General features: G+C 42.0%; 1 protein-coding gene across 3 annotated transcripts in view; it reads right to left on the bottom strand.

Moving 5' to 3' along the window:
• Positions 1-277: 277 nt before the first annotated feature.
• Positions 278-16542, bottom strand: part of dcaf17 (ddb1 and cul4 associated factor 17) — a 54578-nt gene continuing 38313 nt past the window's right edge. The window contains exons 12-13 of one of the 3 annotated variants that reach the window (XM_087989055.1): positions 10957-11112; positions 278-2384 (exon numbers count right to left, since the gene is read on the bottom strand). In XM_087989055.1, the coding sequence (XP_087845181.1) occupies positions 2262-2384; positions 10957-11112 (279 nt within the window). In that variant the 3' untranslated portion in view covers positions 278-2261. The remainder of the gene's footprint in view (positions 2385-10956; positions 11113-16542) is intronic. The other 2 variants (XM_043693718.2, XM_043693720.2) reach the window with 2 other exon arrangements.

The following is a 16542-nucleotide window of genomic DNA, read 5'->3' as shown; positions in this document are numbered from 1 at the left end:
AAAAAAATCTCTTTTCACCATCAGAACAAACTATATTCTCTTGTATTATTATTATTATTAAGAAAGCAGATGGAGTTTAAATCACTATGAAATAGATGCGATTGTAGTAGTGGTAGAAATTAAGAGAGATGTGACAGTGATGTACTGAGTGCAGGGGAGATCAAGGTTACATCGTTCTGTAGTGCCAGTGGAAAAGAAATGAAGATAAAATGTAATCAAATTATAATTAACTGGTGTATAACAAACTTCAGGGAATGCAATAGCACTGTCTATGAAGGCAGCAGGATAACAGATTGGATCTGAAAAAGGCTTTTATTTTGTTTCTTCTTCCATGCTTTCTCTTTCCGGTTAAGTATTCTGTAAATATTTTTTCAACACCTCTCCTGCTCTAAAGCAATATTCTGAAATATTTATGGTTACAAATCCTCCCAAAGTGGCTTGCTAAAGAATAAAGAAATGGGTCTGAACTTTGAAAATAATCCAGTCTTGTACAGTGTTACAGGATGGTCAGAGATGGCATTAGTATTAGTTTTTTCTTGAATTTTAATCGATTGAAAGATTTTGGAGGTGAGGCGAGCAAGAGTTGAGGCTGCTTTCCCAATCCTCTTGTCGATCTGTGTCCAAGGAGAGTTTGTCAGTGATGATAGAGCCAAGGTACGTAAACTGATGGACGACATTGAGTTCGTAGCCGTTGATGATGATGACCGGTGGTGCCTCTGTGCCCTGTCCCAGGACGCTCGTCTTCTTCAGGCTGATAGTCGGCCCGACATCCTTGCAAGCATGAGAGAGGCAGTCTATCAGTAACTGGAGTTCCTGCTGGGTGTGTGCTGCAGTTGCAGCATCATCGGCAAACAGCATGTCCCTGATGAGTGCCAGATTTACTTTTGTCTTTGCTCTGAGGCAGGCCAGGTTGAAGAGCCTGCTGTCTGATCTAGTGCACAGGTAAATCCCCTCCGATGCAGTGCCAAAGTCATGTTTCAGGAGCATAGCAAGGATGCAGCCTTGTTTAATGCCGCTTCAGATGTCAAAGGGCTAGGAAGAGCTGCCGTTGAACTGCACTATCCCCTTCATATTACTGTGGAAGGATTCTATCATGTTCAACAGTTTCGGTGGACAGCTGATTTTCAGAACCTTGTAAAGGCTTTTTCTGCAGACCAGGTCGAATGTCTTGATGAGGTCGTTGAAAGTGACACACGGGCATTTTCTGTTCTCTGCACTTCTCCTGCAGTTGATGATAGGAGAAGATCATGACTACTGTTGACCATTTAGCTCAGAAGCCGCACTTTGACTCTGGATATACACGTTCTGTCAGTTTCAGCAGGCAAGTCAAAATGACCCAAGCAAAGGCTTTGCCGACAGTGTTGTGGAGAGAGATGCCTCTGATCACAAAAACTTTTAATTAAACAATAATTTTTAAGATGAGTTGAAAGTTGGTCTTATCCATGTGTAACAACTTCATAGAAATGTACAAGACTTACTGAGGTCTGTCCAATAGCTACTTACTTATAATCTATTGCCATCAGATCACATGCTTTATTTAAATGAAGTGAGAAACCTCTCAAATTGGAAAATTACTAGCTTAGATTTTATAAGAACACATTTATTATGTACAAGGTCCTAAAAATTGTCAGGCTATATTTAGTGTTTGCACAGTACAGCTATACAACCGGTGCTGAAATGTTCTCTGTAAATCTGCACTACATTCCTGTTGAATGCTCTCTTTTACAACTGAAATCCTGCTTCAAGAACCAGCATAAAACAATGCTATGAAAAAACAGCTCAAAGATAATAGGAAGTGCAATCTCCCTTTGCTAAGCTTTACATATGTTGCAAAGATTCATGGGATCAACCAAAGCTGTGTCACTTTCTTAGTGTTCCAATGTTTGTATAAAACATTCAAGTTTGGATATTCTGGTTTAGAATCTCATCCAAATGTTGCAAGCATTACAATCTTATGACACATTTCCAACCATCTGTCGCAAGTGACTGGTGCCTCACAGTTCTCAGTTATATAACCCTGCGAGCACAAAATATTTTTGTTTTTACAAAATGCTATTTTGCTTGAAGAGATTTTATTGACATCTGAAGTTACTTGTTGGCCATTTTATGAATCAGTATCCCCACAGTTTAATCATCGTAGACTTTGCCATTACAGTGGTGCTGTGGCAATAAATGAAGTTAATTGAAAAATAAAAGGCCAGATCTAACGGCTCTTCATTCTAAGTAACAGATTAGCAAACTTGGATGCATCATTCATTATTTTAATCTCCATCTTCATCCATATGTTGATCCATTTTGTAAACATGACAGCAAAATGTTCGAGGTGGCAGCAGTTGTATATGTATAATAGTGTCTCTGTCGAAGAACAATTGATGGCTATAGGTCTGCAAATTTAAGAAAACAAAATTGCAAAACAGGTAAGAGAAACCACAGGTATTTTTCCATTTTTTTTTCACTCACATTGGTTTTACAATTTCATCCAAAGAATAAATAACAAATTGGAAAAGTTGCAGGTATAATCCCGATTCTGTGCTGGGACAGCTGTGACAGCTTCAGATGAGGCAAATATAGTAGATTTCCTATTGGCCTCACCTTTCAGACCTGGAATGAGAATATTGCTGAACATTCCTATGGCTGATCATTATCCAGAAATGCATACGTGTTTACCAGGTAAGAACACGATTGGATTCAGCTGCGGGAATCTCTGCAATTGAACTCGTTACATACAAATAATGTTTGTCAATTGTACTGTGTATTCAATTGAAGAGGGTACTGTAGCTGAACCCAATCTTGTTCTCATTTGGTAAACACATATGCATTTCTGGATAATGATCAGTCATAGGAATGTTAAGCAATATTCTCATTCTAATCTTACAGGGTGAGGTCAGTGAGAGCTCTGCTGCTTTTGTCTCAACTGAATCTATCACAGCTATCCCAAATCCCACATAATAGCCTCACATTTCTATGAAACCACACGCAATGCAAGGAGTCAGGATCTGCAGAAGATCAAGGGAAGGAAGAACTTTAAAATAAAAATGGCTGGTGTTGGAAAAGACCATTTCCATTCTGTGAATTCCATGATTCTGACCACAGTATTTTAGACTTTTGTCATTACTGAAAAGGCTAATAGGTTATAAGATTGAGAGACTATCAAAATTATGAAGGTTATCAAGTAAACCTTGCTCTCATTGTCAGTAAGTAGATACAAATTTGAGGTAATTTTAAAATTTAATGGAATTTAGACAATTCTTCAGTGGGTAATTAAAGTATGAAGTTCTCAGCGACAAACCATTATGAAATATGTCTAATATTCCTTAGGAATTTTACATAGTTGCTTGAAATAAACAATAAAAAAGGGAACGGGAAGGATTAGATTAATGTGAAGCAAAATGCCAGTGTGGTCCTGTCTTGTCAAATGGCCCATTTCTGTACTGTATCACTGTACAATTGGAAATTACCAATTGATTATATTGTGGTACATTGAGAAATCCTGAAAAGGACAAAGTTACAAATCTGGCAGCTATTGTAAAGTCAGAGCTCAGAAGTTCCTTAGAAGTCATCAAAGAGTAGATCTTGTAGGTTCAAGCACATTCACAGGCTGCAAGACAGTTGCATGCCCAAGAACCTTCTAAATGCTGAGGTAGACAAAGCCAGATGACCAGTAGGACATCCAAAGCTCTGCTTCAAGAATGCTTATGGGTATGGCGTGAAGGCCCTTGGCAAAATTCATTCCAACCAGGCACCATTAGCTGACAGGAAAATGTTGAAGGCTTCTGTGGGTTGGCATACACCACCATGGCCAGTGGTTACAGCAGCTTGGCTATAGGTACTAATACTGAAAATAAGCTTGGATTTACATACGTTCCCAACACTAACCGATTATATAGAACAGCAGGTCCCTTTAGCTGTTCACAACAGCAAGGTAATGACCATACTCAACCAGCTCATGAATGCAAAATCTCAAACAGTTCCAAACACTTGACATGTTTCTGCAATTGAGCAACATTTGCTGGATAATTCTCAACATGCCATAAATTACACTGACAAGTAATTTTGATTGTCTGTTGGGCCAGTGTGGCACACTTGTGCCAATTAGAACCTACATATTTTAATATCAGGATCCTGCTCTTCCAAGATAGAAATAACAAGTACACACCACACCTATTCCAATTCAACAAAATAAGTGACAGCCATTTCCTGGTTCATTTCTCAGGGCAATGACCTGACCAATCAGAGTGAATCTGCCTGCTTTAAAATTTAACAAAGCTTAGCTGTGAACTGTCAATCACCATTAATGGTGCATTCTCCACTGAAATGCTTCTATTAATCAAAATCCACTTGCCAACCAGTGCTTTCCTCTCATGCTATTTAAGTATTGTTTTCTCCTTGAATCTTTATTCTTGCAAAATATTCCAATGAGTTAAGGTCAGAGGGGAAAGATTTAAAAGAGACCTAAGGGGCAACTATTTCAAGAAGAGTCATAGAGATGTACAGCATGGAAACAGACCCTTCAGTCCAACCTGTCCACGCTGACCAGATATCCCAACCCAATCTAGTCCCACCTGCCAGCACCCAGCCCATATCTGTCCAAACCCTTCCTATTTATATACCCATCCAAATGCCTCTTAAATGTTGCAATTGTACCAGCCTCCACCACATCCTCTGGCAGCTCATTCATACTCGTACCACCCTCTGCATGAAAACGTTGCCCCTTAGGTCTCTTTTATATCTTTCCCATCTCACCCTAAACCTATGCCCTCTAGTTCTGGACTCCCCGATCCCAGGGAAAAGACTCTATCTAGTTAATCTATCCATGCCCCTTTATAATTTTGTAAACCTCTATAAGGCCACCCCTCAGCCTCCGATGCTCCAGGGAAAACAGCCCCAGCCTGTTCAGCCTCTCCCTATAGCTCAAATCCTCCAACTCTGGCAACATCCTTGTAAATTTTTTCTGAACCCTTTCAAGTTTCACAACATCTTTCCGATAGGAAGGAGACCAGAAATGCAGGCAATATTCCAACAGTGGCCTAACCAATGTCCTGTACAGCCGCAACATGACCTCACAAGTCCTGTACTCAATATTCTGACCAATAAAGGAAAGCATACCAAACGCCTTCTTCACTATCCCATCTACCTGCAACTCCACTTTCAAGGAGCTATGAGCCTGCACAGAGGTCTCTTTGTTCAGCAACACTCCCGAGGACCTTACCATTAAGTGTATACATCCTTCTAAGATTTGCTTTCCCAAAATGCAGCACTTTGCATTTATCTGAATTAAACTCCATCTGCCACTTCTCAGCCCATTGGCCCAGATCCTGTTGTAATCTGAGGTAACCCTCTTCGCTGTCCACTACACCTCCAAGTTTGGTATCATCTGCAAACTTACTAACTGTACCTCTTATGCTCGCATCCAAATCATTTATGTGAATGACAAAAAGTAGAGGGCCCAGCACCGATCCTTGTGGCACGCCACTGGTCACAGGCCTCTAGTCTGAAAAACAACCCTCCACCACCACCCTCTGTCTTCTACCTTTGAACCAGTTCTGTATCCAAATGGCTAGTTCTCCTTTTATTCCATGAGATCTAACCTTGCTAATCAGTCTCCCATGAGGAACCTTGTCAAACGCTTTACTCAGGAACAGGGCATTGTCGTCGATGTGAATACTGAGTCACAAATAAGTAGAATGGATGGCTTTGAGGTATGTAGAGAAGAGGTGTTGGAAATCCTGGAAAAGGTGAAAATAGATAAGTCCCCTGGGCCTGATGGCATTTATCCTAGGATTCTCTGGGAAGCAAGGGAGGAGATTGCAGAGCCATTGGCCTTGATTTTTATGTCCTCTTTGTCTACAGGAGTAGTGCCAGAAGACTGGAGGATAGCAAATGTGGTTCCCTTGTTCAAAAAGGGGAGTAGGGATAACCCTAGTAACTATAGGCCGGTGAGTCTCACTTCTGTTGTGGGCAAAGTCTTAGAGAGAATTGTAAGGGATAGGATTTATGCACATCTGGATAGGAATAATGTGATCAAGGATAGTCAGCATGGTTTTGTGAAGGGCAGGTCGTGCCTCACAAACCTTATTGAATTCTTTGAAAAGGTGACGAAGGAGGTTGATGAGGGGAAAGCGGTAGATGTGGTATATATGGATTTTAGTAAGGCGTTTGATAAGGTTCCCCATGGTAGGCTACTGCAGAAAATACGGAGATATGGCATTGAGGGTGAGTTGGAGGTTTGGATTAGGAATTGGCTGGATGGAAGAAGACAGAGGGTAGTAGTTGATGGCAAAGTTTCTTCATGGAGTGCCGTCACTAGCGGTGTTCCGCAAGGATCTGTTTTGGGACCATTGCTGTTTGTCATTTTTATAAATGACCTGGAAGAGGGGTTAGAAGGTTGGGTGAGCAAGTTTGCGGATGATACGAAAGTCGGAGGAGTTGTTGACAGTGAGGAAGGATGTGGCAGGTTACAGCAGGATATAGAGAAGCTGCAGAGCTGGGCAGAAAGGTGGCAAATGGAATTCAATGTAGCTAAATGTGAGGTGATTCACTTTGGGAAGAATAACAAAAAGATGGGGTACTGGGCTAATGGTCGGATACTTGGTAGTGTGGATGAGCAGAGGGATCTTGGTGTCCATGTACACAGATCTCTGAAAGTTGCCACCCAGGTAAATAGTGCGGTGAGGAAGGCATATGGCGTACTGGCTTTTATTGGTAGAGGAATTGAGTTCCGGAGTCCTGAGGTCATGATGCAGTTGTATAAAACTCTGGTGCGGCCGCATCTGGAATATTGTGTGCAGTTTTGGTCGCCATACTATAGGAAGGATGTGGAGGCACTGGAACGGGTGCAGAGGAGGTTTACCAGGATGTTGCCTGGTATGGAAGGAAGATCGTATGAGGATAGACTGAGACACTTGGGGCTGTTTTCATTAGAGAAAAGAAGGTTTAGGGGTGACTTGATTGAGGTGTACAAGATGATTAGGGGGTTAGATAGGGTTGACAGTGTGAACCTTTTCCCGCGTATGGAGTCGGGTATTACAAGGGGGCATAGCTTTAAATTAAGGGGGGGTAGATATAGGACTGAAGTTAGGGGTAGGTTCTTCACTCAGCGAGTCGTAAGTTCATGGAATGCCCTGCCAGCGGCAGTGGTGGACTCTGCCTCTTTATGGGCATTTAAGCGGGCATTGGATAGGTATATGGAGGATAGTGGGTTAGTATAGGTTAGGTGGGCTTGGATCGGCGCAACATCGAGGGCCAAAGGGCCTGTACTGCGCTGTATTCTTCTATGTTCTATGAAGTCCATATAGATCACATCTACTGCTCTGTCCTCATCAATCTTCTTTGTTATTTCTTCAAAAACTCAAGTTTGTGAGACACGATTTCCCATGCACAAAGTCATGTTGACTATCCCTAATCAGTCCTTGCCTTTCCAAATACATGTACATCCTGTCCCTCAGGATTCCCTTCAACAACCTGCCCACCACTGAGGTCAGGCTCACCGGTCTATAGTTCCCTGGCTTGTCTTTACTGCCCTTCTTAAAAAGTGGCACGTTTGCCAACCTCCAGTCTTCCGGCACCTCACCTGTGACTATCGATGATACAAATATCTCAGCAAGAGGCCCAGCAATCACTTCTCTAGCTTCCCACAGAGTTCTCAGGTACACCTGATCAGGTCCTGGGGATTTATTCACCTTTAACTGTTTCAAGACATCCAGCACTTCCTCCTCTGTAATCTGGACATTTTGCAAAATGTCACCATTTATTTCCCTGCAGTCTATATCTTCCATATCCTTTTCCACAGTAAATACTGATGCAAAATATTCATTTAGTATCTCCCCCATTTTCTGTGGCTCCACACAAAGGCCACCTTACTGATCTTTGAGGGGCCCTATTCTCTCTCTAGTTACCCTTTTGTCCTTAATATATTTGTAAAAACCCTTTGTATTCTCCTTAATTCTATTTGCCAAAGCTATCTCATGTCCCCTTTTTGCTCTCCTGATTTCCCTCTTAAGTATACTCCTACTTCCTTTATACTCTTCTAAGGATTCACTCTATCTATTCTGACTATACCTGACATATGCTTCTTTTTCTTAACCAGACCTTCAGTTTCTTTAGTCATCCAGCATTCTTTATACCTGCCAGCCTTCCCTTTCACCCTGACAGGAAAATACTTTCTCTGGATTCTTGTTATCTCATTTCTGAAGGCTTCCCATTTTCCAGCCGTTCCTTTGCCTGCGAACATCTGCCTCTAATCAGCTTTCGAAAGTTCTTGCCTAATACCGTCAAAATTGGCCTTTCTCCAATTTTGAACTTCAACTTTTAAATCTGGTCTATCCTTTTCCATCACGATTTTAAAACAAATAGAATTATGGTCGCTGGCCCCAAAGTGCTCCCCCACTGCCACCTCAGTCACCTGCCCTGCCTTATTTCCCAAGAGTAGCTCAAGTTTTGCACCTTCTCTAGTAGATCCATCCACATACGGAATCAGAAAATTGTCTTGTACACAGTTAAGAAATTCCTCTCCATCTAAACTTTTAACACTATGGTAGTCCCAGTCGATGTTTGGAAAGTTAAAATCCCCGACCCTATTATTCTTACAGATAGCTGAGATCTCCTTACAAGTTTGTTTCTCAATTTCCCTCTGACTATTAGGGGGTCTATAATACAATCCCAATAAGGCGATCATCCCTTTCTTATTTCTCAGTTACATCCAGGGAAGTGATTTGGTGGATTTCTGGGAATATCATCCCTCAGCACAGCTATAATGCTATCCCTTATCAAAAATGCCACTCCTCCTCCTCTCTTGCCTCCCTTTCTATCTTTCCTGTAGCATTTGTATCCTGGAACATTAAGCTGCCAGTCCTGCCGATCCCTGAGCCATGTTTCCGTAATTGCTATGATATCCCAGTCCCATGTTCCTAACCATGCCCTGAGTTCATCTGCCTCCCCTGTTAGGCCCCTTATTTGAAATAAATGCAGTTTAGTTTTTTAGTCCTACGTTGTCCTTGCCTGCCCTGACTGTTTGATTCACTTCTATTCTCAACTGTACCAGTCTCAGATTGATCTCTTTCCTCACTATCTCCCTGGGTCCCACCTTACTAGTTTAAATCATCCCAAGCAATTCTAGCAAATTTCCCTGCCAGTGTATTAGTCCCCTTCCAATTTAGGTGCAATCCGTCTTTCTTGTACAGGTTACTTCTACCCCAAGAGAGATTCCAATGATCCAAAAATGTGAATCCTTCTCCCATACACCAGCTCCTTAGCCATGCATTCATCTGCTCTATCCTCCTGTTCCTGCCCTCACTAGCTTGTAGCAATGGGAGTAATCCAGATATTACTACCCTTGAAGACCTCTTTTTTAAATTTCTGCCTAACTCTCTGTAATCTCCCTTCAGAATCTCAACCTTTTCCCTTCCTATATCATTGGTTAACAATGTGGACAATGACCTCTTGCTGGCCCCTCTCCCCGTGAGAACATTCTGCACCCTCTCGGAGACATGCTTGATCCTGGCACCAGGGAAACAACACACCATTCCACTTTTTCTCTGCTGTCTGTATCTCTGACTACAGAATCTCCTAACACAATTGATCTCTTGGAACCAGACATACCCCTCGTTGCATTAGAGCCAGTCTCAATACCAGAAACTTGGCTGTTCGTGCTACGTTCCTCTGAGAATCCATCACCCCCTACATTTTCCAAAACAGCATACCTGTTTGAAATAGGTATATCCACAAAAGGCTCCTGCTCTTGGTGCAGACCTCTCTTACCCTTCCTGGAGCTAATCCATCTACGTGACTGTATCTGAGACATTCCTCCCTTCCTATAACTGCCATCCATCACATACTGTTGCTGTTGCAAATTCCTCATCGCTTCTATCTGTCTCTCCAACCGATCCACTCGATCTGATAAGATTCGCATCCAACAGCATTTATGGCAGATATAATCTGCAGTAACCCTTAAAACTCTCTTTAAACTCCCACATCTGACAAGAAGTACATATCACTGCAAAGGCCATTTTTGCTCCTTCACAATCTACAGACCCTGAAAATAACACCATCTTATTCGTCTACAAAACACTGCACCAGGTTAAATTAAGAGCTATGGCTTACATTTTAAGTTTAATGAAGAGACTTATCTCCAAAAACATATAATCAAGAAAGAACCCACTGTACTCACTAATACCGCCTTTCTCTTGGACAGACGGTGGTACATGTATGGAACGAACTGTCAGAGGAAGTGGTGGAGGCTGGTACAATTACAATATTTAAAAGGCATCTGATGGTACATGAGTAGGAAAACAATTATAGCCAAATGCTGGCAACTGCGACTAGATTTATTTAGGATATCCAATCAACATGGATGATTTGGACCGAAGGGTCTGATTCCGTGCAGTACAACTCTATGACTCTCAAAGAGGGCAAGACAAAAAGCTCTGACAATGTTTTTTTTGGCAATACTCAAATTCTGTCCTTCCAAACAACCATAAGAATAACTTTAATTTTTGGTATAAACATTACAGAAGTTCTTGAAGTGGAATTAAGTAGCTGTATAAATTAAGATGTTCCATATTAATTGATATCTAATACTAAAGAGATGTCATCTTTCCCACTCAATTTCAAAGTAAGCACAAGAAGGTTTCTTCTTCTCATTTCCCTTTCTGCATTTTCCCAAAGAATCCTCTATTCACAATTAAAGAGGGCAAGCTGACAAAGCTATTCCCAGGCCTCCATTAATGGAGCTCTGGTAAGTGGCAAAAGGCATGTAGAAGTGGATCAGACTAGCTCCTGATCACCTTTACTCTCGTTTATCCTGCTTCCATGAAGAAGTGTTTGGTCTGTCTATCATGGTGACATGACTGGGCCTTGTAACTCAATATCTGGAGAACCAAAAGTATGAACATGTCAAAGTCTCTGGTGCTGAAGCAAATATTACATTAAACTAAATGACAGTTTATTGGTCATACTTACAACATTCCATGGTTCTCTTAAAGGAACACTCTTAATTAAGATGCCAGATTGGTTGTCATAAAAATCGAGATGAATTTTTTCTTCGGTGTCTGTTGGAGGTACTGCCAAAACAGTCAACAGTTCTAGTTCATCCTCGTATTCTACTGTTTTAAAAGTCTTAAAAAGTGACAAAGCAATAAAGGGATAAGAATCATTCAGTAGTAATTACAAATCACAGATTAAATGGAACAATCCATGCAGAGGGTTTCATACTGAACATTGTTCTGCATAGACTAAGATATGGTAGTACAGTAAATATGCCAGTGTTTTAGAAACTTATAACAATGACATTAGATACAGATAAATTTGTATAATTGATTTTCTATTCTAAGGTCACTTTTTTCTCCAAGAGCAATGTTTTAAGTGTATATTAAACAATGAGTCAATTGCATTTTAAAAATCAAATAGACTGAAGGCCATAACATGAAGAACCATGAGATAGAATTATGTTGATTAATCAGATTGAATAGATAGTTCTCATCTGTGTGAAAGATACAATCTGCATTGATTGGGATATGTAATTTTCATTCATGGTTCTTAAAAATCTATTTATGCTACACAATTAATATTAGGATAATAACAAAAATGAGAAATATATTCAACTTAAATTAGATACTTAGGGTAGTCAAGAGCTCATGTATATGAATCACATATCTGCCTGCCCAGTTGGCTACACTCTTGATTTTAGAAGCTAACGTTAAAAACTTCCCTCATCTCAAATCTTTTTAAACTCAACCTTCAATTCAGGAATCACCTTGTGAATGTTCTTTGAACTGTCTCCAATTCAAGAATATTCCTCAAATAAGGAGACCAAAATTGCATGCAATGTTCTAAGTGCTGCCTCACCAATGCCTTGTACAATTGCAGCAAGACTTTTATAAACCAATTCCCTGCAATGAAGTCCAGCATTATATCTGCCTTCCTAATCACTTGCTGTACCTGCATGCTAACTTGTTGTAATTCATGTATTGTGCAGATTCATTCCATTTTCTGATTGGCCAGTGCTGGTCAGGTGCTAGTTTGTGTTAACCCTTTCATTCCCCTGGTGCTACAGGTGAAGTAGTCTCACTGCAGTACAGGGTAAGTGTCTCTCAGTCTTTCTAAGTTAGTACAGTTGGTCCATTTTCTGGTTAGCATAGGGAGGTCAGTTAAATAGTAAGTTCGGGGGGCTATTCGTTAGAAAGTAATAACTGTAATGTTTAAGCAACTAATTAAAATTTAACTTGTAATCTAACAGCCAACAGAGGGTTCATCATGTCAGTTGGTGGGGCTTTGTATTCTGCCTGCAAGATGTGTCAATCATGGATGCTGAGAGCATCTCAGATAATTACATCTGCAGGAAGTGTACCCAGCTTCAGCTGCTCACCAACAGAGTGGATCAGCTTGAGCAGCAGTTGGAGATAGTAAGGAACACACATATGGCGGAGTGTGTCATAGGTAGAATTTAAAGAAATGTGTTCACACCCAAGGTACAGGAAGATACTTGGGTGACCACTAGAAGGAAAATGTGAGGACTGCAGATGCTGGAGATCAGAGCTGAAACGTATGGCACTGGAAAAGCGCATGTCAGGTAGCATCCGAGGAGCAGAAGAGTCGATGTTTCAGGCTTAAGCCCTTCATCAAGAATGGGGGAGCTGAGAGACAAATAGGAGAGTGGAGTGGGGCTTGGTTGGGGGGTGCAGGGAGGGGAGGGCAAGGTAGCTGGGAAATGTAGATAAAGGTGATGTGGTAGGTCGGAGAGGAAGGTAGAATGGAGAGGTGGGAAAGAAGATAGATAGGTAGGACAGTTCAGGAGGGCTGTGTCGAGTTAGAGGGTTGGATCTGAGATGAGATGGGAGGAGGGGAAATGAGGAAACTTGTGAAATTGACATTGTTGCCAAGGCGGTAGATAAGTTCTTCCTCCATGGGTCAGGTAGCTTGGATTTGGCGGTAGAGGCAGCCCAGGACTTGCATTTCCTTGTCGGAGTGGGAGGGAGAGTTGAAGTTGCCTGTCACAGGGTGGTGTTGTTGTTTAGTGCATGTGTCCCAGAGATGTTCCCCGAAACGTTCCGCGAGTTGGCATCCTGTCTCCCCAATGTAGAGGGACCACATCGAGAGCAACAGACACAGTGGATGAGGTGTTTGGATGTGCAGGAAAATCTCTGCTGGATATGGAAGGATCCTTTGGGGCCTTAGACAGACGTGAGGAGGGAGGTGTATGTGCAGGTTTTAGAGTTCTTGCAGCTGCAAGGGAAAGTGCTGGGAGTGGAGGTTAGGTGGTGGGGGCATGGACCTAACAATTGATTTGCAGAGGGAATGGTCTCTGCGGAACACTGATAGGGGTGGGGACGGAAATGTATCTCTGATGGTGGGGTCTGAATTTAGGTGGCGGAAATAGCAGAATATAAATGCGCTGTATTTGGAGATTAGTGATTGCTAGAAGGGGTAGGCAGTCAGTGCAAGAATCCACTGCAGCTGAACCCCTGGTAAAACAAGTATTCTGTTTTGAATAATGATGAGGGGGTTGGCCCAGCAGGTGACATCAGCAACAGCAGCCAAAGCAGTGTCACCACGGCTGGCCCTGCTGTACAGACGGAAGGGACAAAGCGTAGTAAAGCAATTGCAATTGGAGATTCAAAAGTCAGGGGCACAGATAGGTGCTTCTCTGGCCAAGAGAGAGACTCCAGGATGGTGCCACAGTCATGGATGGGTACAGGAGATCCTGAAACAGAAGGGTCAACAAATAAAAATCATTGTCCATATTGGCACAAATGACATAGGTAGGCAGAGTGACAAGGTCCTGCAATGACAATTCAGGGAGTTAAGTAGTAGACTAAAAAGCAGGACCTCTTGGGTAGTAATCTCAGGATAACGCCCCATGGTATGTGCTATTGAGGCTCGGAACAGCCTCAGGGCTAAGGAGCTGGTGTGGGGGGAGAACTTCAGATATGCAGATCATTGGGATGTCTTCCAGGGAAGGTGGAACCTGTACAAGAAAGACAAGTTGCATAAATATCCTAGCAGGAAGATTTGCTGGTGCCACTTGGGAGAGTTTAAATTAGTGTGGCAGGGGGTTGCGAACCAGAGAAGCAGCTTGTTAAATGTAGAGACTGGGGAAGAGCTGGAGACAAGGGCAAATATATCTAATAGGAAGAGCAATCAGGGAGAGGTTGCTAAGCTCAGCAGAACTGGAGGCTTGGCTATATTTGCTTCAATGCAAGAAGTATAACAGATGAACTTAAAGCCTGGATTAATGCACGTAATTATGATGTTGTTGCTATCACAGAGACATGAATGAAAGAGGAACAGGATTGGCAGCTTAATGTTCTGAGATATTTATGTTTTAGACAAGGCAGAGGAAGAACCAAAAGAAGTGGGAGAGTTGCATTACTGGTTAGGGAGGACACCTGGAGGGGTCTCACAGTGAGGCATTATGGGTGGAGCTCAGGAACAGAAAGGGTGCAATCACAATGCTGGGAATGCACTACAGATCTCCCAGTTGTCAGTGGGAGGTGGAGGAAAATATGTAGTCAAATTCTGGAAAGATGTGAAAATAGCAGGATTGTTGTGGTAGGTATATTTTTATTTCCCCATATTGACTGGGATTCCCTTAGATGGGGGTTGGATGGGGAGCAGTTTGTTAGGTATGTCCAGGAGAGCCTTTCTGAAATAGTCCAATGAGGGAGGGGGCTACTCTGGACTTGGTATTGGGAAATGAGCCGGGCCAGGTAATCAAAGTTTCAGTGGGGGAGCAGTTTGAGAATACTGACCATAATTCCCTAGGTTTTTAGATACTTATTGATAAGGACAAGAGTGGACCTCAGAAGAAGGTATTAAATTGGGGGAAGGTCAACTACAACCAAATTAGGCAAGAATTGGAGAATGTGGATTGGGAGAGGCTGTTTGAGTGTAAATCGATATCTGACATGCTGGAGTCTTTCAAAGGCCATTTGATTAAAGTGCAGGACAGGCATATTCCTGTGAAAATGAAGGACAGAAACGACAGGATTTGGGAACATTGGATGTCAGGATAAATTATCATTTTAGTCAAAAAGAAAAGGAAGCAGACCTCAGGTCTAGGCAACTGAAAACAGTCCAAATCCTTAAAGAATATTGAAGAATATAGAGAAAGTAGGAAGGATTTCAAATGGGGAGTTAGGAGGGCTTAAAAGGGCTATGAAATGTCCTTAGCCAGCAGGGTTAAGAAGAAGGCCAAGGAGTTTTATATATATATTAGGAGCAAGAGGGTAGCTAGGGAAAGAGTAGGGCAATTCAAGGATAAAGGAAGGGAGGTTATATGTGGAGCCACAGGAAATGGGCAAGATTCTTAATGAGTGCTTCACATTGATATTCGCCAAAGAGAGAGACATGAAAGATGTTGAGGTTGGGGAAGTGTATAGGAATACTCTTGGGCAGGACAACATAATGGAGGAGAAAGTGAAGAGTGTCTTAAAATTTATTAAGGTAGATAAGTCCCCAGGGGCAGATGGGATCGATCCCCGAATATTGTGGGAGGCAAGGGAGAAAATAGCTGGGGTCTTAACAGATATCTTTGCATTCTCTTTGACGTCAGATGAGGTTGTAGGGGACTGGAGAATGACAAATATTGTTCATTTGTTTAAGAAGGGAAACAGAGATAATCCATGTAATTATAGGCCAGTGAGCCTAATGTCAGTAGTGGGCAAGCTGTTGAATGCATGACAGGATATACTCACATTTGGAAACAAATGGACCGGTTAGTGATATACAGCATGAGTTTGTATGGAGAAGGTCATGTCTCACCAACCTGATTGAGTTTTTTGAGAAGGTGACAATGATGAGGGAAGGGCGGTAGACTTTAATAAGGCATTTGATTAGGTATTTCACAGCAGGATGTTACAAAAGAAAGAGTCTCATGGGATCCGGGCGAGGTGGCTAGATGGATACAAAACTGGCTTGGTTGTAGAAAACAGAGTGGCGGTTGAAGGCTGCTTTTCGGAATGGAGTTCAGGAACTAGTGGTATTGCGCAGGGATTAGCGCTGGGACCTTTGTTGTTTGTAATGATTTTCTCCCTTGCCTCCCACAATATTCTGGGATCGATCCCATCTGCCCCTGGGGACTTGTCTACCTTAATAAATTTTAAGACACTTCACTTCCTCCTTTGTTGTTAATAAATGATCTGGAGGAAAACGTAAGTGATCAGATTAGTAAATTTGCAGACTAAATTTGGCAAAGTTATAGACAGTGAGGAAGTTTGTCAAAGGATATAGATAGATTGCAGATTTGGACACAGAAATGGCAGGTGGAGTTTAATCCGGACAAATGCCGGAGGTGACGGATTTTGGAAGATTAAATTTAGGTGCGAATTGTACAATAAATGGCAGAACCTTTCAGGAGCACTGACATGCAGAGAAATCTGGGCATTCAGGTCGACAGATCCCTAAAAGTAGCAACACAGGTGAATAAGGTGGTCAAGGTGGCATACAGCATGCTTACCTTCACCAGTCGGGACATCAAATATAAAAGTTGGCAAGTTATATTACTGCTGTATAAAACTTGTCAGCCCATGTTTGGAATGTTGCATGCAG

This window comes from Chiloscyllium plagiosum, unplaced genomic scaffold (genome assembly GCF_037043375.1).
Source record: "Chiloscyllium plagiosum isolate Xiang-an unplaced genomic scaffold, Cpla_swu_hap1 HiC_scaffold_7, whole genome shotgun sequence".
In the NCBI taxonomy this organism is placed as follows: Eukaryota; Metazoa; Chordata; class Chondrichthyes; order Orectolobiformes; family Hemiscylliidae; genus Chiloscyllium; species Chiloscyllium plagiosum.
This window is presented reverse-complemented; position numbering and strand designations above follow the sequence as displayed.